The 26,308-nt window shown below is 42.7% G+C and overlaps 1 protein-coding gene across 1 annotated transcript in view; it reads right to left on the bottom strand.

The window, feature by feature from the left end:
* Positions 1–245: 245 nt before the first annotated feature.
* The window catches only part of UPK3B (uroplakin 3B), a 47,079-nt gene continuing 21,016 nt past the window's right edge, over positions 246–26,308 (bottom strand). The window contains exons 5-7 of the mRNA XM_040422280.1: positions 23,084–23,213; positions 21,202–21,289; positions 246–428 (exon numbers count right to left, since the gene is read on the bottom strand). Of these exons, the coding sequence (XP_040278214.1) occupies positions 246–428; positions 21,202–21,289; positions 23,084–23,213 (401 nt within the window). The remainder of the gene's footprint in view (positions 429–21,201; positions 21,290–23,083; positions 23,214–26,308) is intronic.

Here is a 26,308-nt window from a genome sequence, read left to right as displayed (position 1 = left end):
GGTTACGTACATAGTGTTTCCTGGTAATAACATCATTTGCCCTCTCTTTCGGATGAAGAAAAATATTCCACCATTTTAGTTTGATAGCAAGGGTCTAAAAGCATGGCTATCCGGAAATCATCAGACTGTTTGATGTCAATGATACACCTGTCACCACATAAGCAATTGAGCATACAGCTCGCTATTCTGGCCAGAGTGCCCAAGGAGTTCTTTCTGGCTCTGCCACAACTCCCACACTGAGACAATTAAGTGTCCTGCCTGGTGACCTTGTCATCATCCTCTTGCTCCTGCACCTTCTCCTCTACCTCTTCCAGTAGGAGGCCCTCATTCTCCTTCTCCTCCATGGCAGTTTCTCTTAGTGGGTCCCCAACAGCTACAGAGCAAGCAGCAAGATGCTTTAGCTGTTCTTCTTCCACTGTCGTAGCCTTCTATGTAAACAAAAGCTTCATAAAATATGAGGGGAATGAGATTGGACATGCTACAGTTGTCCCTGATAAACTTTGTGGTCTATTCAAAGGGCTTTAGCACTCCACAGGCTGTTTTGCTGCTGTAGGTCCAGAAGAGCGTTCCTCACCAAATAACAATGGCTGAAATGCGAAGACAGTCTCCTATACATTGCCAGCACAAGCCAGTGTACTTTTTGAAAAAGTGACTAGGTTAATGATGTGCGCCATGCAGGAAGCAATGTGTTCTTTCCTACAGGTTCAGGGTGACCATAATGTTGCCGCTATTGTCGCTAACCACCTTGCTCAGTTGGAGCTAGCAGGGTGACACCAAGCGGAATGTTTGCTGCTTGATGTACTTTAGCAACTGCGTGCAACAATATACCCAGCTGCTGTTGGGGATGGGAGCGTGTCCATGGAGAAGGAGGTGGAGAAGGCGGATGAGTGCCTGGTGTGGGAACCAGGCTGATACAATCATGGGGGGGGGGGGTCAAAAGGACCTGGCCTTATTGCCAGGGTGCTGCCTTGATGCTGCTGCAAAAAAAGATTGACCCAATGGACCATGAAAGATATGAACTTTCCCTCCCCGTAACAGCTGCTCCAGGTGTCCACTGTGGCATGAACCTTGCAGCACAGTGATAATCGCAGAGAGCGGCCCACATTCTCCACCATGTGAGAGTAGAGTGCAGGGATGGCTTTTTGGGAGAAATAATACTGACTAGGAATCTTTCTACGCTGAGCGCATGCCATCTGTACCTGGCCAGCTAAGACCTGTCCTAGGTTGCTAATATAGCTTATATGTTTATACAGCTAAACCTGCCAATAATCTTAATACAGTTCCTATTTTTGTGTGTTAAAGACAAGGGCAGAGTTATTTACGGTGACTTCATGTTTGGATGTCATATAACTGTTATATATTGTGTTCACAGAAGCAGAAAAGATAATATGCCTTTAAGATTCATTATATGGATGTGAGGTAAGCTCAATGACACAGCATAAACAACAGAAAGCATAGAGTTAAACTGTTGTTGCTGGGCAGGAGTCTTGACTAATCACAGCCAACCTCACACACAGCCTGTGTGGAAAATTCCCTAGCAGGAGCTGCTATAATCATTACACCAGAGGAGAGAAGCTGAACAGACATTCACTCCACTAAGAGCTGTGTTTTATGGAAGCAGAGAGGCCAAAATAGGTATTTAAAACAGTTATATAATGTTCCTAGTGTTAATATAGTGATTAGAACTGTATACTGAACCAGTTATATGTGTGTTTACTTACAGTTCCACCAATTGCAAACTATAAATACCATACAAACAATTGCAACCATTCAAATTCCATATTGCAATCCAAATTGCATACAACCATACCAGATCATACTCAACCAATCTGCAAATAGTTACTGCTAACTGCATACTGCAAATTGCGACCAAATTCAGCAAGTGAACTATTAGTTAGACCTCAGATATACCTCTCAGAGAGATCATAAAGTGCTTAAATAACTTAAAGTGAGAGTACAGATACTGAAGAGAGAAATACTGTATATCCACCATTTTATGTTGAATGACATGATTGAACAGTTGAACCACTATCTTATGCATACCACCATTTTGTGATACTTTATTCAACACGTGTTTTGTACATGGACTATCTGCTGTGGAGGCGGCAGTGTTATATGAAGAGAAGTTGAAGTTAATAAATAAGTTATTTCAAGCATTTGGTGTGCTCTTTAAACCTACTGTTTCCATGGAACGGCGCTAGGGGAATTACAGATTAATAGATAGTCTGGTTAGACTAAAAGTCAGAGATATCAAAATTCTTCTAATGCCACAGCGCAAAAGGCACTTCATAGTGCTGCGCCTGCCACACCATCCACTCCCTAAAGGCAGCAGACTCTTTTAACTGGTATGGCAACGACTGCACCGCCAGCAACTTGGTCAGTTGGGAATTAACCTTCCGTATCGGGCATGTAGAGTTGTTTTCTGGTCATGCATTCTGTTATCGATGGCTGTTGATTGAGCAGAGAAGGAGGCGTCTGAGTGGGAGAGGAAAAAAGCGAGAACAACAATGTGAAAGACACCGTACTGCCGCAAGGAAGACTGCTACTGTCTCTGCCCCCACCACCAATACCATAACTACATGTGCTACTATTACCATCATCAACACAGCTATGCATGGGGTCTCCAGTCTCCTCCTGAACCTTCTGTTCAGGGCAGTAGAAATGCTGACTGCTATAACACAAGTTGTCAACACAGAGACTTTCTTGACTATATGCCGTAGGGCATGGTGGGGTTTTCTTGCCACTTCTTTTAAAAAAGGAAGGCACTCCACTAGGAAGGGGCAGTGAAAACAGAGCAGTAGAGAGTGAAAAGCTTCTCTGGGGCTGCAATTAAAGGAGCAGGAGGAATGCTGTGACCCCTGGCTCCACGGCATGGTGTCAGTTTCAAAAGTCACCTCCACGTCATCTTGTGCAGTGTTCTTAAATACACTGCAAAGCACTGAAAGTGTTAATATCACTGCATTGCATATATAATGTGTATGTACCACAAATCCCATAAGGTTGTATAGGGAGTGGGATGTCCCATGAGGCAAGACAGGACTCGCTCCACCCTTCCTCTCTAGGAGGAAATTTCTGGAGTTAATGGCTGACTGCCAAGGAGAGACCACTTCAGAGCAGCAAGGAGCAGCTCCGGTACGGTAGGGAGATTCCATCCCCCTTGTTAGGCCTAGGCCTTCTGTCATATCTCCCGCTGTCTCACCTGTCATACCCTCAGCATTTCCTGCCCTTCTGCATGCTGCTGTCTCTGCCAGATGAGGCAGGCGTGCGCCTTCAATATGCATCCTCCGGCCATGCTGCCTCTGTGCTCTATCCCATGCTGGCATCCGATAGGGACCCACGCCCGCCGCATTTTGTCATTTATGCTTCCAGAGGTGCGTGCTTCCTGCATCCCAGCAAGGCCCATGGATGGGGTTTAAATAGTAGCTCCCTCTCCTAGAAGTTTCCTGAACATTGAGTTACTATCAGTAATAGCAAAGGTGTTTTGTTCTGATCTTCTGTGTTTGACCTACAGTAGCCTGTTTGACCATTCTGTTTTCCTGCCGCCCGAATTGTCTACTGGACCTGTCTGACCCTAAGCCGGTCTGATCCTCTGTACTGCTCTACTATCTGATACCAGCTTCTGACCTCTGGCTTGTCTCTGACCACGCTTCAGCTTCTGCCCACTTCTCACCACCGTGTCTGCTATTGGACTCAGTTCACACTAAGGGTACTTTCACACTAGCGTTTTTCTTTTCCGGCATAGAGTTCCGTCCTAGGGGCTCTATACCGGAAAAGAACTGATCAGTTTTATCCCCGTGCATTCTGAATGGAGAGTAATCCGTTCAGGATGTATCAGGATGTCTTCAGTTCAGTCTTTTTGACATTTTAGGACGGAGAAAACACTTGCCTGAATGCCGGATCTGGCATTTTTTTCCATAGGAATGTCTTAGGGCCGGATCCGGCATTCAAAATACTGCAATGCCGGATCCGGCATTCCGGTCTGCGCATGCGCAGACCTTTAGAAATGTAAAAAGAAAAATAGAAACTGATCCGTTTGTCCGTATGACAAACGGACAGACGGATCCGTTCTTTCAATGCATTTGTGAGACGGAGCTGCATCCGTATCCATCTACAAATTCTGTCTGTTTGCATGCAGATCGCCAGCGACGGAACTGCTTGCCAGATCACTCTGCCGCAAGTGTGAAAGTACCCTTACTGTGGTTCTTACATTTTACTAATTTTTTGCTAAAAATCTTTTTTTCAATTGGCCTTTATTGAAAATACTAGCTAAAGGAACCAGCTTTGCACGGGTATATTACATCTATTTCATTTAATGTTTGTGTGGGTTATTAAAAGATATCGACAGTATGCACAATAACAGTGACATCTACAGTACCCCACCCCCTTAACAGTGACTTCCACAGCCCCCCACCCTTAACACTGGCCCCCCCACTGTGCCACATATCCTTAAAATAGGACCTCCACAGCAGCCCCCCTCCCCCTAACTTTGACCTTCACAGCAGCCTAAGCCTCTAACAGTGAGTTCCACAGCACCCCACTCCCTTGACAGTGACCTCCACAGGGGCCTGCCCCCTTAACAGTGACCTCTACAGCACCCAACCCTTAACACTGACCATAGGTTATAGTCCCCTTAACTGTGACCTCCACCATTCCCGGCCCCTTTAACAGAGACCTCGACAGCCCCTTTAACAGTGACTGCCACAGTACCCCGCTCCCTAAACAGTGATCTCCACTGTACCCCGCTCCCTTGACAGTGACCTCATAGTACCCGACTGCCTTAACAGTGCCCTCACAGTATCCTGCTGCCACTTTAAAAGTGGCCTCCACAGTCCCCTCCTCCCTTAACAGTGACCTCCACAGTGCCTGCCCCTTTAACAGTGACCTCCACAGCGGCATGCCCCCTCAACAGTAACATCCACAGCACCCTCCCCTTCAACAGTGACCTCCACAGCGGCCGCCCCTTTATTAGTGACCTCCACAGTACCCTGTATCCTTAACAGTGATTTCCACAATATCCCGCCCCCTTAACAGTGACCTCCACATAGCTCCGTTCCCTTAAAATGTGACCTCCACAACACCCCACCCCCTTAACATTGACCTCTACAGAACCCTTCCCCTTAACACTGACCGCCATAGCGCACCATCCCCTTAACTTTGACCTTCACCATTCCCTGCCCCCTTAACAGAGACCCCCACAGCGCCCGCCCCTTTAACAGTGACCTCCACAGCATCCTGCCCCCTTAACAGTGACCTCCACAGCGGCCCGCCCCTTTAACAATGATCTCCACAGCAGCCACCCCTTTATTAGTGACCTCCACAGGCTCTTTAATGGTGATTTCCACAACACCTCGTCCCATTAACAGTGGCCTCTACAGCAATCTGCCCCTTAACACTGACCTCCATAATGGACCGTCCCCTTAACTGTGACCTCCACAGCAGCCTGCCCCTATGGTGGCTAGAGGTCCGGTTTTAGGGCGGACAGTCCGACTTTCAGACTCTGTCCTCTTTCCGGAGCAGGGCCTGGACGGACACAGGGATGTCCTTTTGAACAGCTCACTCTCAGACAGCAGCCCTCCCACCCATACAGCTGACAGAAGTTGATTTTTACCTTCATTCTTTCATTCCCCGTCAGCTGCGGAGTGGGAGGGGCGTGGTTTAACTGTCAGGGACGTGGATTAGTGGGGGTAGGGTTTTTAAGTCCGTCTTTTGAGGGTGGCCTGAATGTCCACCCTAACTGCCCCTGAATTGTGACCTCCACAGCACTCTTCTCCCTCAACAGTGTCATCCACAGCGCCCTGCACCTTTAACCACTTCACATCCACCTATAGGATATAAACGTCCTATGGGTGGAGGATGTTTGACTCTGAATCAACATTCTGGAACATCCATTCAGAGATCGCAGCTGCACGCTAATCGTACAGCTGCAGAGCGGGTTGCTCCCTGTCAGTGACAGCAGAGCAACCCAGAGAGAAGGCAGGGAAAGTTCCCAGGTGTCCCTACCTTCTAGATCGCTGCATACACATCGCTCACTGAGCTATGCGCTTCCTGTCCCTGCCGGGAGAATGCAGGAGCTGTCTGGTCTTTCACAGACCTCAATCAGCCCGGCACTGAGGCTGTACAGCACTGTATTCTGCTCTCTGGGGGGTGTATTTCCCCTGTAACTGGGGCTACTATGTCAGCCCCAGTTACAGGAGAAATCAATAGTTGGAAAAAATAAATGAAGTCAAATGTCCCCCAGAGGTCTTGTATGACCTTACGGGGAACACAAAGTGTAAAAAATAAAAAAATTGGAAAAAATAAATAAAATAGACATATTTGGTATTGCCTCGTCCGTGACGGCCGGCTCTATAAATATATCACGTGATCCACCCTGTGTGATATACACCATAAAAAATAAAAACTGTGTCAAAAAAAGCCATTTTTATCACCTTACATCACAAATAGTGCAACACCAAGTGATCAAAAAGGCGTATGTCCCACAAAATGGTACCAAAAAAACACCATTCACCTCATTCCGCAAAAAATTATCCCCTACATAAGAAAATCAATAAAAAAATAAAAAAAACTATAGCTCTCAGAACATGGAGATATTAAAACATTATTTTTTGTTTCAAAAATGCTATTATTGTGTTAAAGTGAAATAAATAAAAAAGTAGACATATTAGGTATCGCCGTGTCCGTAACAACCAGCTGTATAAAAATATCACATGACCCAAACCCTCAGGTGAACGCCGTAAAAAAAAAAATAGAAACAGTGCCACAAAAAAGCAATGTTTTGTCACCTTACATCACAAAAAGTGTAATAGCAAGCAATCAAAAAGTTATATACACCCCAAAATAGTGCCAATCAAACCTTCATCTCATCCCGCATAAAAATGATATCCTACCTAAGACAATCACCCAAAAAAATAAAAAAAAATATGACTTTCAGACTATGGAGACACTAAAACATGATTTTTTTTTGTTTCAAAAATGTTATTATTATGTAAAACTTAAATAAATAAAAGAAAGTATACGTATTGCCACGTCCATAACGACCGGCTCTAAAAAAATATCACATGACCCAACCCTTCAGATGAACACCGTCAAAAAAATAAAACTGTGCTAAAGAAACCCCACTTTTTTTGTCACTTTACATCACTAAAAGTGCAACACCAAGCGATCAAAAAGGCGTATGCCCCCCCAAAATAGTACTAATCTAACAGTCACCTCATCCTGTAAAAAATAAGCCCCTACCCAAGACAATCACCCAAAAAATAAAAAAAAACTGGCTCTCAGAATATGGAGACACTAAAATATAATTTTTGTTGTTTCAAAAATGCTGTTGTTGTTTAAAACTTAAGTAAATAAAAAAGTATACATATTAGGTATCTCCGCGTCGATAAGAACCTTCTCTATAAAAATATCACATGACCTAACTTCTCAGGTGAACACTGTAAAAAAATAAAAATAAAAAAGCTGTCAAAAAAGCTGTTTTTTGTCACCTTACATCACAAAAAGTGTAATAATAAATAGTACCAATCAAACTGTCATCTCATCCAGCAAAAATGATACTGTACCTAAGACAATCGCCCAGAAAAAAAAAAAAAAACTATGGCTCTCAGACTATGGAGACACTGAAATGTTTATTTTTTTTCAAAAATGATATTATTGTGTTAAACTTAAATAAATAACAAAAAAGTATAGATATTAGTTATCGCCGCGTCCGTAAGAACCTGCTGTATAAAAATATCACATTACCTAACCCCTCAGGTGACCATTGAAAAAAAAAGTGTGTCAAAAAAGCCATTTTTTGTCACCTTACATCACAAAAAGTGTAATACCAAGCGTCATATGCACCTTAAAATAGTACCAATCAAACCATCATCTCATACAGAAAAAAATTATCCAGTCGCCCAAAAAACAAAAAAATAAATGTTTTTCAGAATGGGGAAACACAAAAAAAAAAAAAAAAAAAAAAATGCTTTATTATGTAAAACTGAAACAAACAACCAAAAAAGTTGTCATATTTGGTATTGTCGCGTCCGTAACAACCTGCTGTATAGAAATAGCACATAATCTAACCTGTCAAATGAACACTGTAATAAAACAAAAAATAAAAACTGTGCCAAAACAGCTATTTTTTGTTACCTTGCCTCACAAAAAGTGTAATATAGAGCAACCAAAAATCATATGTACCCAGGGCCGTCTTTAACGCGGGGCAAAAGGGGCAGCTGCCCTGGGCCCAGTTGCTCCTGGGGGGCCCAAGGCAGCTCCCTGTCCCGATCCTAACCCTATCCTTCACTATGCGAGCAGAGAGGCATGGCTCGCATAGTGAAGGACTTCTTGCTTATGTGACACTGACATCACAAGCTTCCGGCACTGCTGCGCTAGTCTCACCAACCAATGTCACCATAATAATGAGAAAGTGAGGGGGGCAGGTGGCTCGCGATGTCTGTGTAGTCAGTGCAGACAGGTCCACATTATCATCAAGTGGATGTCAGCAGCGCTGCAGGGTCACCATCAGGGCAGTAACTGAGTGCTGTCAGGGACCCTGCTGGCTGCTTTAAAGAGGCAAAATAGCGGCCACTCACAGCTGCCCCCATCGGGCAGCCCATATGGATAGATTGCAGGCTTGGGCAGATAAGTGGCAGAGGAGGTTTAACACTGACAAATGTAAAGTTATGCACATGGGAAGGAATAATGCAAGTCACCCGTACATACTAAATGCTAAAACACTCGGTAACACTGACATGGAAAAGAATCTAGGAATTTTAATAAACAGCAAACTAAGCTGCAAAAAACAGTGTCAGGCAGCTGCTGCCAAGGCTAATAAGATAATGGGTTGCATCAAAAGGGGCATAGATGCCCGTGATGAGAACATATTCCTACTACACATTAGTCAGACCACACATGGAGTACTGTGTACAGTCCTGGGCTCCAGTGAACAAGGCAGACATAGCAGAGATGGAGAGGGTCCAGAGGAGGGCAACTAAAGTAATAACTGGAATGGGGCAACTACAGTACCCGGAAAGATTATCAAAATTAGGGTTATTCACTTTAGAAAAAAGACGACTGAGGGGAGATCTAATTACTATGTATAAATATATCAGGGGTCAGTACAGAGATCTATCCCATCATCTATTTATCCCCAGGACTGTGACTGTGACGAGGGGACATCCTCTGCGTCCGGAGGAAAGAAGGCTTGTACACAAACATAGAAGAGGATTCTTTAAGGTAAGAGCAGTGAGACTATGGAACTCTCTGCCTGAGGAGGTGGTGATGGTGAGTACAATAAAGGAATTCAAGAGGGGCCTGGATGTATTTCTGGAGCATAATAATATTACAGGCTATAGCTACTAGAGAGGGGTCGTTGATCCAGGGAGTTATTCTGATTGCCTGATTGGAGTCGGGAAGGAATTTTTTATTCCCCTAAAGTGAGGAAAATTGGCTTCTACCTCACAGGGTATTTTTTGCCTTCCTCTGGATCAACTTGTAGGATGACAGGCCGAACTGGATGGACAAATGTCTTTTTTCGGCCTTATGTACTATGTTACTATATTAAAGTTTACTGACCCCAAGAGAAGGCAGCTCCCCCTCCTCTCTGCAGTGTGATAGTCTGTGTGAGGAGGGGGCGGGGACTCCTCCCAGACCTTCAGTGGCTGCAGGAAAAGACCAGAGCTGGCCTGCAGAGACTCTAAGGCTTCACCTCAGGTAACGTTAGTGCGCCTCATGTGTGGTACTGTGGTGCTGGAAGTTCAAGTATGAAGTCCCCTCACTGGCCCCTGCTTCCTTCTTACATACAGCAGCAGGGGGGTAAGTTACTATAGGGGGCGGTCAGTCCTGAAGGTGCTGCCTATCACCTGTGTTCAAGTCCAATTCTGTGCCCCCCTGACCTTACAGAGCCCCTGCAACTCTAGTGTTCCCCTGTGTCCTTGCCCCATCACAGATCCCTGCCCACCAACCATCTCACTTTCTGACATCACCCCCTGCCCTCTGGAGTTTATATCAGTGCTGGAGCATTATAAGAGGAGCATCAGATATTGGTCACATAGGATGTAATGTCTCTGGAAGTTATATCAGTACTGGAGCGTTATAAGAGGAGCGGCTGATATCGGTCACATATGATGTAATGTTTCTGAAGGTATTTTTTCCCTGGCTGTGATTGGACATCGCTACAGCCAGGGAGAAGGAGACGCAAATTGAGAAACCCTGGCATCTGCTCCTTGTTCCGATGCTAGTAATTTGCATACCAGGTGCGATAATTAAACAGGGGCACAGCCGGTGAACGGAGCCGCGCCCAGGAATAATAGTAAGCTCTATTAGATCCCTGTTTGATGCCCTACCTAACGTGCCACTTATTTTATAATGTCTGGACCCATAAAAGGTCCTCTTTAAATGGGTTAAATGGTTTGTCTCACTTCAGTAAATAGCATTTATCATGCAGTTAATAAAAGGCACTTACTAATGTATTGTGATACTCCATATTGCCTCCTTTCCATCACATTATACACAGCACGTATCCGTGGTTATTACCATCATGTAATCCATCAGCGGTGGCCATGCTTACACACTATAGGGAAATCTGGAAGTACTCATAGGCCAACACCTTTACCTATAGTATGCAAGCACGGACACCACTGCTGGATTACACGGTGATAATAATCACGAATATGTGCTGTGTATAATGTGATGGAAAAGACCTACAGACACAGAATGCACACTGAGTCTTTATTTTTTTTTTATTTTTTTCAGCCCCATTGAAGTGAATTGAACTGTACAGACACGTGGGGAAAAAAATAAGTTAGTGTTCAGGAGCCCTAAGGTGGGCCCCAAGAATCAGTTACACTGGTGGGCCCTAAGTACCCCAGTCTGACACTGCACAGAGGCACTGCAACGCTAGGGTGACCCGAGCCCCGGTCTCCTTCCTGAACTGCAGAGCGGTGCCCACTTCCAGCCCTGAACCCAGCTGCCCAGAGCACTCATCCGGAGCCTACTGGTGTCTTCAGAACTGTAAGTATGTACAGTAAGTCACTGTAAGCTATATTATATATATTACTTGTATTATGTGAGTAAGGGTGCTGGGTGGTTGGAGATGGTGGGTGGAGGAGTGGATGGAGGGGTTAGTAGCACAGTATTATCTGCACATTGTAAAAAAAAAATACTGTATATTTGTGTCAGAAGTTGTGCTTTTTTAATTTTTAGAATAATGATACGGCCATATTATTTGATACTTTTGTGCTGATTCTTTTTTCTTCTCTATATTAAGGGACACTATAGTCACCAGAACCACAACAGCTAAACGTAGTAGTTCTGGTGTCTATAGCATGTCTCTGCAAGCTTTTTAATGTAAACCCTGCCTTTTCAGAAAAAAAGGCATTATTTACATTACTGCCAAGGAACACCTCTAGTGGCCACTAGAGGTGCTTCCTAGTCCAGTGTTGCACAATTTGCAACACTGGCATTCACGCTAAACACTCCTCATAGAAATGCATTGCTTCAAAGCATCTCTATGAAGCCACGCATGCGCAATAGCCTGCCAATGCTTCCCTAAGGGGAAAGCAGTGGGTTGGCAATGATATACTCACACACTGCACATTCCTGTACATTGTATTGATGAGGTTGTATGTGTGTTGTGGTGGAGGGTGTGATTGCCTGCTAGGGTGTGGGAAGGCGGGATCCAGGGGGCCCAGGTAAATTCTTGCCCAGGGTACAATCAATATTAAAGACGCCCTATGTACCCTAAAATAGTACCAACAAAACTGCCACCTTATCCCGTAGTTTCCAAAATGGGGTCACTTTTTTGGAGTTTCTATTCTAGGGGTGCATCAGGGGATCTTCAAATGTGACATGGTGTCAAAAAACAAGTCCAGCAAAATCTGCCTTTCAAAAACCACATGGCGCTCCTTTCCTTCTGTGCCCTGCCATGTGCCCGTACAGCAGTTTACGACCACATATGGGGTATTTCTGTAAACTACAGAATCAGGGCAATAAATATTGAGTTTTGTTTGGCTGTTAACCCTTGCTTTGTTACTGGAAAAATGGCTTAAAATGGAAAATTTGCCCAAAAAGTGAAATTCTGAAATTTCATCTCCCTTTTTCCTTTAATTCTTGTGGAACACCTAAAGGGTTAACAAAGTTTGTAAAATCAGTTTTGAATACCTTGAGGGGTGTAGTTTCTTAAATGGGGTCACTTTTTGGGAGTTTCTACTCTAGGGGTGCATCAGGGGGTCTTCAAATGGGACATGGTGTCAACAAAAAGTCCAGAACACCTAAAGGGTTAAAAATGTTTGTCAAATCTATTTGTGGGGGGTTTCTATTATGTAAGCCTCACAAAGTGACTTCAGACCTGAACTGATCCTTTAAAAGTGGGTTTTGGACATTTTCTGAAAAATTTCAAGATTTGCTTCTAAACTTCTAAGCCTTCTAACGTCCCCAAAAAATAAAATGACATTCACAAAATGATCCAAACATGAAGTAGACATATGGGGAATGTAAAGTAATAGCTATTTTTGGAGATTACTATCTATTATAAAAGGTAGAGAAATTGAAATTTGGAAATTTTTCCAAATTTTTGATATATTTGGAATTTTTTTATGAATAAAAATGAAATTTTTGGACTCAGTTTTACCACTGTCATGAAGTACAATATGTGACGAGAAAACAATCTCAGAATGGCATGGATAAGTAAAAGCATTTTAAAGTTATTACCACATAAATTGACAAATGTCAGATTTGCAAAAAATGGCTCTGACAGGAAAGGGGGAAATGGCCCGGATGTGAAGTAGTTAAAGTGACCTACAGCAGTCAAGAAAAATGGCTTGTTTGTTATGGAAACCTGGTTTAAAACTGTGTATGTGGAGACTAAGGGCCTGCAAGCTTCTATTGGCTGATAAGAGTCATGTGAGCAGGCTTCTATTGGCTAATGCATCTTTTGGGAATATCTCAGGAACGGTATGTGTTCTGTCCTCCTTATGTGTGAAGGTACATAGCTTGACAGACAGCTAAACCTTTCCCAGCAATGAATTGACAATGGAGTAATGTCCAACTTCGTCTTTATTGCAAGGTATATGGTAAAACTGAGAAACAGAAAAATAATGCACTTACCAATGTAGTCTGACATAAGACAGTACACATAATGCAATATGCATACAGATGCAAACCATGTGAAACATACCGGCGGTGCTACTGTAAGCTTAGATGTAGAGGATGGATCAGGACACTACCAGACCGTGTGGATACATCTGTAATGGTGGCTGTGAATGACTGCTATGTGCAGGGCTGATGATGTCACTAGAGTTTATAGGCTACAAGTAATGGAAGCTGAAGTGGGTCAAACTTCTAGTGTGAAGAGCTGCAGTGTATATAAAATGGCCACTAGATAGTGCAGTTACACAATGAACAGGGAATTATGAATTATAAAGCATATTAACTGTGAATAAATTAACAATAACAACTGCTGAAGGCATGACAGTATGTCCTAGAGATCTTAGACCCGGTCTAAAACATTCCCGGACACCTGATGTACCTTTGTGCCAAATTTCGTGATTGTAAATGCGACGGCGCAGATTCCTTTTGCGGACATACATACACACACACACACACACATACATACACTCAGCTTTATAAATTATATTGAGCCATTCTGTCACTAACCGTTAACTGTTTTTCTGTTTGATTGGTACTTTCACTTTGTGCCGGTCATCTAATAAACCTTATCTCTAAACTATTGAGAGGTCATAAAGGCTTATTTAAGCCACATTCTTATCAGTAAGATAAGAACTGAGCTGTAATCAGTGTTTATAAGGTCAGAGAGCAGAGATAAGGAATCTGTCTGCTCCTGGTCTGACAGAAAATACAGAAAATCCAAAGGGTGCTACTAGAGCATGACGGCTATGCACACACCAATTAAAAAAATATATTTTTAGCTCAAAATGAGTACAATGCAATAATTAATAAAATTGCCCCCAAAGTTTTACATAGACTTTAAAGACAGGGAGGCGCAATAAAATGTCTTTCCCTTTCCACCAACACACTGAAGACACTGCTAAAGACAATTGATTTTGGAAATAATGCAGTATCGGCACCACTAATGGATTTGGGCCTAATGTGTGCAGGTTCAAATATGCAGATTCAGAAAAATGTTTTCGGTAGTGTAAAAACGCAAGTTGTCAACCTAGTATCAACCCACTATGAGATTATTCCCCCACCAACACGGATTTTGGCCGAGTATTTCACACTGTCACTGCTATGCTCTGTATTATAAGACACACGTAGATTATTTTTCCAAACCCCAAAAAATATATAAATTTTGCACTGTATGGAGATGCACCGACCCAGATTTTGAACCGGTAGGCCATGTTTTCACTCAGAGATTTAAACTGCTACGCTCTGTATTGTAAGACACACGTATATTGCTTTATTCCCAAACCCCTGCCAAAAATTTTAAGATGCCCTGACACAGATTTTGGACTAGTATTTCAGGTGTTTTCACAGAGATTTCAAATGCTATCTATCTTCTGGATAGTATAACATTTTGTACAGTTTTGAGCTTCCCCCCCCCCCCACACCCCCCACACCCCCCACACAAAAAAGTATTTATTTTACAATAGGGGGGAAAATGTTCTTGCAGGTAGCTGCTTTTGAAGTGAAGTTCTGCAGCAGCTGTGTTGTAAGGGCAGTAATTGCAGCTAGAAGATACTGACAGGCACACCCAGCCTCAGCTCCTCACAGTGCCTGATGGCTTTCCCTATTCTACACAATTCTTCTTCTTTCTAGCCTTTCCCTTCACTGTCCCTCACACTAGAATAGTGACTGTACACTGTCCCTAAAATCGTTTTCTGTCAGACACTGCATAGACCCATCCACCCCCATTCACAGATGAACAAAGAATTACGTTCTACTCATTCTACAAGGGCACCTCCTTGCCTGCTGCAGTACTAATTGGCTCATCCATGCTGTCTGTTAGCCTGTGAGTCAATCAGGGCAAGTCTCCCCCACACTTCCTCTTAGGATTATGTAAGCATCCTCCTTTTTGCTCACTAGTGATTTTCCCGCCGACATGTGCAGTAAAATAGCACTGCACGCCTTTTTACTGGATTTGATCAAAATGAACTTGAAAAACATCTGGTTCGCCTGCCAGAATAAATTTTGGGAAGTTCGTAACAAACCCAGTTTGTAATGAACGGATCCGATTAGCTCATCTCTAATCTGAGTGAAGCACAAGCCCAAGATAGCAGGAATGTTGCCCAGGAGTTATGATAGTACCACAGAATGAAATATCAGGTTTAGGTAGGTTATTAGATGGAGGAAATTTACATTTTTGATTCAGTGTCCCAAAGAGAGAGATCATGATGTTAAAAACAGCTGCCAGATAACTATTAGTGTTTTGTAGTACTATTAGAGTGACATCGCTGTTGGACGTCATCATCAGAGAGATGGAAATACTGAAAACCAAATCCACTGATGGTCTGTCTGATAATGGCTCTGTAGAGAGAAAAGATGAGGACCTAGAACTGAACCCTCATCAAGGGGATGAGGAGAAGAAGTAGTAGAGCTGGCAAATGATACAGTGAAGTAGCGGCCAAAGAGATGGCAATAAAACCAAGAGAGACCAGTGTCCATAAGGCCAATAGAGTGGAGCATGGTGAGGACAATTTTGTGGTCTACAGTATCAAATGCTGCAGAGAGAACCAGAAGAATCAGTAGAGAGTAGTTGCCATTCCTTTCGCTGTCAGGAGATCACTAGACACTTTGGTAAGGGCAGTTTCTGTAGAGTGTAGAGGGTGAAATCCAGATTGAAAGGGGTTGAGAAGGGAGTTTGTAAAAAGGTAACTTAATAGGCACGAATAGACAAAATGTTCCTGGAGTTTAGAGATTAAAGGGTTTCTATCACTTCGTTGCACATATTTAGCTGTCAGACACTAGCGATCCGCTAGTGTCTGCTCTGCCCAACCATCCTAATATAATTGCTTTTGGGGCAGCCGTTTTGCTAAAAAAAAGAACTTTTATTAATATGCTAATGAGCCTCTAGGTGCTATGGGGGCGTCATTAGCACCTAGAGGCTCCGTCTACCTTCAGAAACTGCCACCGCCCAGCGCGTCCCTCCAGCCCGCCCATCTCCTCCTGAATGCGATCCTCCTTGTGAGCGCCTGTATTCGGCGCATGCGCAGTGAATGTCTGACAGCTTCCCTGCTCAGACATCTCCACTGCGCCTGTTCCTCGGAGCACTATGACGTCATCGCGCAGGCGCAGTGGAGATGTCTGAGCAGGGAAGCTGTCAGACATTCACTGCGAATGACGCCCCCATAGCACCTAGAGGCTCATTAGCATATTAATACAAGTTCTTTTTTTAGCCAAACGGCTGCCCCAAAACCTATTATATTAGGATGGTTGGGCAGAGCAGACACTAGCGGATCGCTAGTGTCTGACAGCTAAATATGTGCAACGAAGTGATAGAAACCCTTTAAGTAGAATTTAGAGACACATCAGTAGTTAGCAGCACAAGTCAAGTCAAGAGATGTGTTTTTTTTTAAGCAGTGGGGTTATAAAAGAATGTTTAAAAGAAGACAGAAAGATGCCAGAAGAGAGAGGTTAAATATTGTAGTTAAGTTACTAATGACAGCCGGGAAGAGGGATTGGAGAAGGTGTGAGGGAATAGAATCACTACTGCAGGTGGTTGGTTGAGAAGAAGAGAGGAGTCTGGAGCATAAATTTATCGTGGAGAAATTCTGCAGATATTCGTGATTTTCTCCATAAACATTCACTAACCTAGAGCACCACTGAAGAAACCGTTTTTTCAAGTGTGTGTCAGGGTTGCTGCAGTCTGTGTTGAGAAGGTCAGAAGGTAGTGGGAGCTGTTTCATCCAGGGCGCTTTTGAGGGTGCAGTTATAATGATTTGCAGCCAGATCTGGACAAGAGAGGGAAAAGATTGGGACCTGTGTTGACAAGTTGTTGGGAGATAATGGAGTGTAGGTTTCTGTATGTGTGAAAGGTAGGAATGTCATGAGAAGAGAAGATTGTGGTCAGAAAGCAAGACGGATTAGTTCATAAAGTCAGAGTCTGAGCAGATGCAGAAGAAGGCTAAAGCAAGAAAATTGCTGTCTTTGAGGTTAAGGCAGAGGTAATAAGTTGTGAGAGACCAAGAGAGGATGTTATAGAAAGAATGTGAGAGGCCAATTGGGATATTGGATCATCAATGGGGATGTCCAAATCACCCATAATAAGAGTTGGTAAATCGGACAATAAAGGGGTTATTACCACATTGACCGCTTAAGGGTTAAAACCAAGTTCACTACTAAAGTGGTTAAAGTGTTCACTGTGATACTGACTATAATCTATGCTAGGGTTTCTCAACTCCGGTCCTTGAGACCCACCTTCCAGTCATGTTTTCAGGATTTCCTTAGTATTGAGCAGGTGATATAATTAGTGTCCATGCATCAGGACTTACCACAGGTATTCATTCTGTGGGATATTCTCAAATCCTGACCGATAGGTGGGTCCCAAGGACCAGAGTTGAGAAACCCTGATCTAAGCACTATGTAAGCCAAAAAAGCTACTTATCAGTTAGGAAACAATTAACTGACAGTTTCTTTGTTACAGTTGTCGGGTTATGGACTGTTCCCATTTTCCCCTGATTATCAGAGAGTCTGCTAGTAAGCTAAAGTGAAGACCTGTGGTGTGTGCTCCTGCCAAGTAGGCCAGGGCAAATTTTGCTCCAGGAAAACGCTATTCCTGTGACTGAAAGCTGCCAGAAAAATCAACTTTACTAAGGATTAAGCATCTGAGAGAAGGAACCATTGGAATTTTGCAGATTGTTGAGGACCATGGAGGCCATGCTTGGATTTAGTCAGTAAAGGTAATGCAGTCAAACTGCTTAAGACTTTATTGTCCGTGGTTTGGGTTACTTGAATCTGGTACCCGCCCCACTTCTAAGATGGACTGGCCATCCGATCTAGGACTGCACTCTGCAGTTGGGTACTGCATAGAAATATTGAGGAATTGCATTCCTTAGGTCATGTTTGGAAGATTGCTAGTAACTATAAGGAGAGCAACTCAGGGTGGATTACCATCATAATAGCCATCTTCAATAAGCTGCCTTTTGGCAAAAGCCTACTTTGTGAAATACTTCAGTACTGTGCCTGCTGCATGTATTTGTATTCTGAACTCCTATCATCTATTCAGTAAAGGAAAGACTATATTTTGCTATAATCAAGCCAGCCTGATCTTTTGTCTCTATATCGGATCATCATCTGCCTCCTGTTCTACTGCCTTGCACCATGCTGCTGATTCCTACTTATTATCAAGGGCATCCCAGCACCACCAGCCCAGAGAGTGCAAAAGTCCAGGGTGTGCTACTCCTATCCTCTCCACCCTTATGCCTCGTACTGCAGGCTGGTGCATGGCATATGTACCCTCTGTATTTAAAACCAGTTGACACTTAGTGAAAGATTGGAGCTATAGTAGGTGAATGCCGTAGTATATTTGAAAAAATGGCACAAAACAAATGGAATATACTTACAACAAGAAAATAGAAGTCTCTAAAAGTCTGAAAATAGAAAATAGAAGTTGTATTATCTGTGGATAAAAACAAGAATGGGGTTGTAGTACTCATTTCTTTTATCTTTCCAAAGTCTCTCTTTGCAGTATCTAAGGCTGGCAAACTTGCCTGTTATTCCCAACTGCGGGGTGCAGAGTTAAGATACAGGACTGTGTCAAAGTGTAGAAGGTTATATTAGCAATGTCCCTCTCACTGCAGTAAAGTCTCTCAGCTTCCAACAGCAAATGCTTTACTGACTGACTCCAGTGCTTGGCCATGCAGATTCTGGAGTTTTTAGTTCTTTTTTTCTCTCTTGAGTACTGTAAAGCAGAGATGATCTTTCTGTGGATCTCTCAGAGATAGGGATTCTCTGGAACGTAGGCCTAGTCCTCTGAGAAGTGAACACATTCCTCCGCACTTACTCCGCTAACACAAGACTGAACTAAGGGCGGACCTATGTTCCTCTCCTAGCTTCCTGGACAGTCAGGATAGTTAACCCCGACTAATCCATACAAAACTATGTGTGCGCAATACAATACACTAGACCATTAAATAGCTTTTAAATTATAAGAACAATTTGCAAGTACCCTATTCTGGACTCTGGAATGCTGGTGGTGCTTGGTCAATGATCACACAACCATGGTTGTGTTTGTACTTTTCCTTTAAGTCCTGATTAAACCAAATGCATTAATGGCATCATACTACATGGCTACACCGTGAAGCCATTGACTGGATTATACTTGCACTGAGCAGAGGTAGACAAGCAAGTTATGGATGTAGTTTATCCTTTAGGTTAGTCAGTTGCATAAATCATTTTTTAAGCAACAAAAAGCGCCACTTTGGCAGCCTAATGGCTTGACAAGTGGTTGAATTAAATCTTACTCATGAGTTCTGAGAATGGTGCTATGTTGATGCTTGCGGTAGTGTGTATGCACCAGCATCAGGTTGGATGTTGCCGATATTTGAAGCACTACTATAATTGTTTTCAGTAAATATTGCTTTTGCTACTGAAAACAGCCCCGATTGTGCTTGAAATAATATTCTGGGTGAAGTTTAACATATTGCGGATAGTAACTATTGAACTTTCATGTTGATATTTCTAGGTAGCACCCATAAAAAGCTACCAAAATTACTATTATAACATACTGAGATGTTGAATTAAAGGGGTTTTCTAGGAGATAAATATTGATGGCCTGTCCTCTGTATAGGACATAAATATCTGATTGGTGGGTGTCTAATACACAGCACCCCGCCTATCATTTGTTTGAAGACCCTGTGGTGCTTCAATGAGTGCTGCAGCATCCTTGCACCTTGCCAAGCACAGCACTATACCTTGTATAACGACTCTGCTTGGTATTGCAGTTCAGGCCCCTTCACTTGATTGAAATAGGTCATGTGACTAATCACCATGACATCACTGGCCTTACCACTTACCAAAGCACCGCAGACTCTTCAAACAGCTGATCAGCAGGGTGCCGATCAGATGTCGATGACCTATCCTGAGGATAGGTCAGCAATATTGAACTCCCGGAAAAACTCCTTAAATGTTTTACTTTTTAATCTTCTGCTTATTTAGATTTGAATTACTGGGAAATACTGGTTAGTACATTGGTTAGGGAGTGTATGCAAGATACTTGTCCATATGAGTAGTACTATATGTGCACAGAGTTTATTTATTGTTTTTTCTTTAAATTGATCAATACCTTTTCAATATAAATTATAGTATATTGTCATAAAAAAATACATGTTTTTAAAATGGTTAAATCTGGCATGAGGTCTTGGTATATATCCAATAGTTGTGTGTACTTTGGCCACACAATGTGGCTATGTCACTTTTTTGGGTGTTGAAATTACTGGATAGGACAAGTCACAAAGATAGAATGCCTTTTTTGGGCTGGCACTATAGCAAGATCTACCTGCAGTCTCTTTCTCAGTTTTCAGTTTCCCAAAGTGACAAGAATAGAGCAAATTCACATCTGTGATGCCCACAAGGTGTGTATACAGTACATTGCTCTCATATAGGAATACATATCGTTTATTCAATATAACGTAACGTAAAAATAGCAGTAAAAAATAGAAAAAAAAAAGTTTGGTTTTGAACGTTACAAATTCTTTAGCACAAATTCATACTTCTATATTACATGCAGGATCATAACCAACTATAAGAATTGATAAGATACAAGGAGACACTATAAGAAAATGAACATATTGTAAATGTTAGGGGAGTTGTCCGGGCTACAGATATTGATGACCTTTCCTCAGGTTAGGTCCTCAATATCAGATCTGTGTTGTTCTGACACTGAGCACCCTTTCGATCAGCTTATTTAGGCAGCTACGGCACCAGAAACTATACAGTGTACAAAGCGGAAGCAAAAGGCTCCATGCGTTGTGCAGTTTCTGGCACATTCGCATACTGCTGCTCAGCTCCCAGTCGCTGCTACCTGCTTAGCATGGCCATTATGTGTATATGGAGCTGTCTGCTTCCAACTCTGTAGAATGTATAGTTTCTGGGGCCGCGGCTGCCTGAAACAGCCGATCAATGGGATAATCAGTGTTAAAACAACACAAATCTGATGTTTATGCTTTATTCTGATAGGTCATAGTTATCTATAGCTGAACAACCCCTTTAAGGGACTGTCAGTAAAGCTGTCAATTAGGCCACTGGCTGAATATTTTCAGGTACTTTATGTGTTCTATAATCCTTCATATTCAATGCTTGAGGAACAGGGTATTCTTTGTTTTCAGTCTTCTTGCAACAAATTATGTTTTTCCTAAAGAAAATAAAGAAGTCAAAAAATATAATTTTACAAAGGAGTTATGGAGTTTTCATTTCTAATTTCATTCATGTGTAATAAAGCTTTCTTTTTTTCAAGTAAAGCTAATTAATGAATGAATGAAATGTATCAGATGCACCTTGTAGTACAGATTTTTTTTTTCCTACCAATTAAAACTTTCCTGGTGTTTTTAGAGTGTGGCCGTTTTACACTGGTGTTATAATTGGCCGAATCGGCATTCACAAGAAAGCTTGTTTGACACCATTGCATGGCAGCATTTGAAGGCAGATCATATCTTTTAAGCTGGCCTAAAAACCCTATTGTCAGCAGAACATGTCAAGAACAAGCATTCCTTTGAAGAAGCAATGATCAGCTTGTAATATAGTTTATTGCCATTCATTTTGGTGCTAAAATCCACGTGAAAGGACTGGTCACCGGATTTTTTTTTTCTAAAACGAATGCCTTCATCTGTAGTCCTCCTCCATCAGATGCCTTTGCTTTTTTAATTTTTTTGTTAGATTAGCCTCTTCATTCTGCTGCTATGCCCCCCACTCTGTTCTGGCAATATTCTAATGAATAGCAAAGGTACAGGGAGGAAGAGACCTCAGCTCTCCTCATGGGGTGTATTATTCTCCCTGTCTGTGACGCTGCCTGTCTGTGACGCTGCCACAGTGGACCGCTTCACAGATTGGGAGAAGACGAGCTGTTCTTGCAAGATTTGGTAAATCTCATGAGAATAGGCTATGTAAGTACAGTGAGTACTATTTTCACTTATAAAACCTGTTCTCGTGAGATTTGGTTCACAAGTCAGCTGTAATTGAAATTGCCTTCTGCTAGACCTTTAGGCACTCTGTTTTATTACAGGTCCATTACTGTATCAGACCTTGGGCTCACCACAGAATCCCAGTGATCATACATTGTATCACCATTTATCAACTAGCAAAGGCTAAGAGTCCTATTATGTCTCCATACCAAAAGTTTAAAGTGGTTCTCCAAGACTAAACTTTTTTAAAAGTCCTCTTCTGAGTGGCTGGACCTGCAGTTGGGTTCATACTAACCTAGTCCCTGCCATTGGATTCTAGCTGCATTGCAACAGGCTGTTGATTCCTAGAGACCCGAGCCCTGCAGAGATGGCTGTGGAGCAATGCAGCCAGAATCCAGGCTGGGAACCAGATAAGTATAAACCCCACCGTGCGTCCTGTCACTCTGAAAAGGTCTGTTCAAAAAGCTTAGTCTTGGATAACCTCTTTAAGGTCTCATTTCTTTTTCGTTCAAACGCGCTGTAAAACGCTCAAGTGAGAACCAGGGCCATAGGGAAGCATTGGTTTTCATGTGTTGAGCGTTTTACAGCGCGTTTGAACGCGCTGTAAAACGCTCAAGTGTGAACCCAGCCTTAGAGCAACAGAAAAACTGGTGACATGTTCCCTTTAAACAAATGGCAAATCCAACAGCAGAACCTACCTTTACTGTAAGGAGCCAAGCACCCATGTGTCCATCACAAGGCCAGGACAGAATATTATATAAACTTTATACTGGTGCCTGGCTCTTGCCTTTATTGCTTACTTATTATTATTATTATTATTATTATTATTATTATTTTCAATAGGCAAGTGCTGCTTCCCATGGAAATGTTTTGAGACATTTTTAGGAACTGATTTCTGAGGCTGAAATATGCTAAAGTCAGTGCCAACTGTGAACTGGCTCTTAGAGGCTGTTCTACCACATGGAATTATTTTCTTGTCATTAATCATATGCAATAAATGTAATATTTAGCACAAAGGCTTTACTTACCTTCCCACAATGAATGTCCCAATAAGACAAACCACAAAGGTAGCTAACAGGATTGAAAGGATGGAGGTAATGACAATCATACCCCCACTACGCCTCCCAGGCCATGTGTCAATTGATGAGGATGCCTTTCCTGTTTAGTAGAGAGAGAAAAAATATAATTGATACAAGAAAATATATATGTTCACTAAAAATCATCCAAAATTAATGATGCCACTATACACCCCTCTATACACTCACCATAGATGCAGACCACTCAACTTCTATGTGGCTTGTGGAGATAAGGGGGTCAGTGCTATACTATTTCTCCTGCTTTAAGATATAGAGCCACCACTAGTGGAGCTCAGCACATAGGGATTTTCACAGCTTCCATTGAGTTTAATAGTTGTGAATAAAATCACATACAATGAACTTCCCCTAGTGGTGTTGCCGGTAGCCGGTTTTATCATGTACTGTACTGTATGATTTAGAACTGTCAGTTATATGGTGTAAATGTAAGTGCAGTATATTACAGCTACAGGTCTGTATTACTAGTATAAAAATGTTGTGCTGTATGACTATTCAGCATGTTGAAAGCATACACCTGACACATTGTATTCAAGAGGAGAATGCTCGCCGAGCCTAACTGTGCAATGACTGACAGGCTGCTGAGTATGCAGCCTATCAATATCTGCCCTGAGGGTTGGGGAGAGGCAGTGGAAACATTCTGCACATGAATACACCAAATTCAAAGTATGGGACCTTTGTATTGTTTCAGCATTCCTAATAGTCAAACAACACACCATTCATTTGTGCTGTTTTGTCTACTAGTAGTATGGACCTGTAGCTGTATTGTGCTGCCCTTACATAGGACGGCATGGTAAGTTGACAGATCCATGTTAATCCATTCAAGACCCATTATGTTCAAATGCAAGGACGGGGGCCCATTCCAAAACCACAGCTTTCAGGCACCGAGATAGCTTGTCCCATTCCTGTGCAGCAGCAGCAAAAAAAAAAGCTTACTTTTTTTTTTTGTGTGTGTGATAGTAGCCTCTGGAGGGGTTTTGTTGGCTCCCTGGTAAAATCCCTAGTATTTGAGGCTTTAGCAAAGCGGGCTCAGGCAGAGCACCGATTCATATGAAAGCTCCTGCCCTGCGCTTGCTCTCTGCTGCTTACAGCCTGTACCGATGTGGCCTGCAGACTATTCGTAGCGCAGAGTGAGTGAAGTATATATCTCTGCTCTGCCTGCACCCGCTCTTCTAAAGCCTCGGATGCTATGGATTTTACTAGGCAGCTGGTGGAGGAGACTGGTCAAAGACTTCCAGAGGTATCGGTCACAGACTGAGGGCCCATTCACACGACCGCATATTTCTGTCTCCATCCGCTCCACAATTTTGCAGATCGGATGCGGAGCCATTCATTTCAACCGGGCTGCAAAAGATGCAGACAGCACACCGTGTTCTGTCTGCATCAGTATGTCCGTGCCTTGGCCCCCAAAAAAAGATAGATGTCCTATTCTTGTCTGTATTTGCGGACAAGACTAAGCATTTCTATCATGGAGAAGGACACTCCATTCCACAGAATGCGGTAGGCACACAGTCGATATCTGTGTTTTGCGGATCTGCAATTTGTGGTCAGCAAAAACGGATAGGGTCGCGTGAATGAGTCCTAAAATAGATGTTAGCTGTTTGGTCTACAAACACTTCCAGACCCATGTATGCCAGCCAGGATTTAGAAGAACAGCTCTGGTAGAGAGAGGAGCAGCAATGCTTCACTGTGTACAGCGCTCAGTGCGGCCAGAGGGGAATCCATAACCTTGTACACTGCAGTGTAGCAGGGTATGGATTCCTAAGTGCAATAGGAACCTGAACTTAAAGGGGTAGAGAAAGTTAATACAAGGCACTTACTAATGTATCGTTATTATCCATATTGCCTCCTTTGCTGGCTGTATTCATTTTTCCATCACATTATACACTGCTCGTTTCCATGGTTATTAACCCCCACCCTGCAATCCAGCAATGGAGGTTGTGCTTGCCCACTATAGGAAAAAGCACCGGCCTATGTGTGCTCCCGCAGTCTCGGCCACCAGAGAGGCTGGCACCTTTTCTTATAGTGTGCAAGCACTGCCACCACTACTGGACTGCAGGAGGGTTGTAACCATGGAAACGAGCAGTGTATAATAGGATGGAAAAATGAATCTAGCCAGCGAAGGAGGCAATATGGTCAATCACAATACATTAGTAAGTGCCTTGTATTAACTTTCTCTACATAATAAATGCTACGTGCTGAAGTGAAACAACCTTTTTAAGGTGCCTATTTTACTAGGATTTTTTTTTTTTTTATGTGTAAAGGTTTAGGTACACTTTAACTGCAGTTGGTACTACTGTAAGTCAGGTACTATATTATATGAGCATTATTGATAGCAATATCACACTTAAAACGGTTTTCTAGGTTTCTTTTTCCATACTCACTCCCCACTGCTCTGTTCGAGTTCCCTGGCTCTCGTCCATGGACTTCTGGTTCCCACCTTTCACCTTCTGCATGGACAGGGTTACATGCACCACTGAAGTCAATGACACATAACCCAGCAGTTAGCGTTGAGCGAATTGATTTGTTCTAAAACTTCGTTTTAATAGGTCTCTGTGGAGGCAAAATTTGTTTCACCCGCACTACTTCTGTGAATGAATTCAGTATTCATTTTTACATCTTTAAAAACATTTCAAATTAGCGATCCACAATCTGAGGTTTGGTACCGAGGCACCAGTCGGTAGCAAGTTTGGATTCGGAATTTTAACTGCTTTTAAAGATGTACAAATAAATACTGAATTCATTCACCAAAGTCTCGCGCGACTTCGGGTGAAATGAATTTGGCCTCCACAAAGGCAATACATTTCAATGCTGTACGGAGACAGGTCTCCGTACAGCATTAAAATGAAGTGTTTGAACAAATCAACTTTGGATCTATGCTGAAGCTCGATTCACTCAACACTACCAGCAGTCATAATGGGGCCATTCATCAAACTGGTGTAAACTGTAGAACTGGCTTAGTTGCCCACAGCAACCAATCAGATTCCACCTTTCATTTTCCAAAGGAATATCTGTATAAGTATTAGTATATCCGCGCAGGCTAGTGGTGACAATACATGCAGACAGTGTGCATCATTTCCTTCCAAATTCCCTACAATTCGCATAAAGAGTCGCACAGGTCTCCTACCTCACACTGTTGCTCTCTCCGATTCCTTTCTGCGA

This window comes from Bufo bufo, chromosome 3 (genome assembly GCF_905171765.1).
Source record: "Bufo bufo chromosome 3, aBufBuf1.1, whole genome shotgun sequence".
In the NCBI taxonomy this organism is placed as follows: domain Eukaryota; kingdom Metazoa; phylum Chordata; class Amphibia; order Anura; family Bufonidae; genus Bufo; species Bufo bufo.
This window is presented reverse-complemented; position numbering and strand designations above follow the sequence as displayed.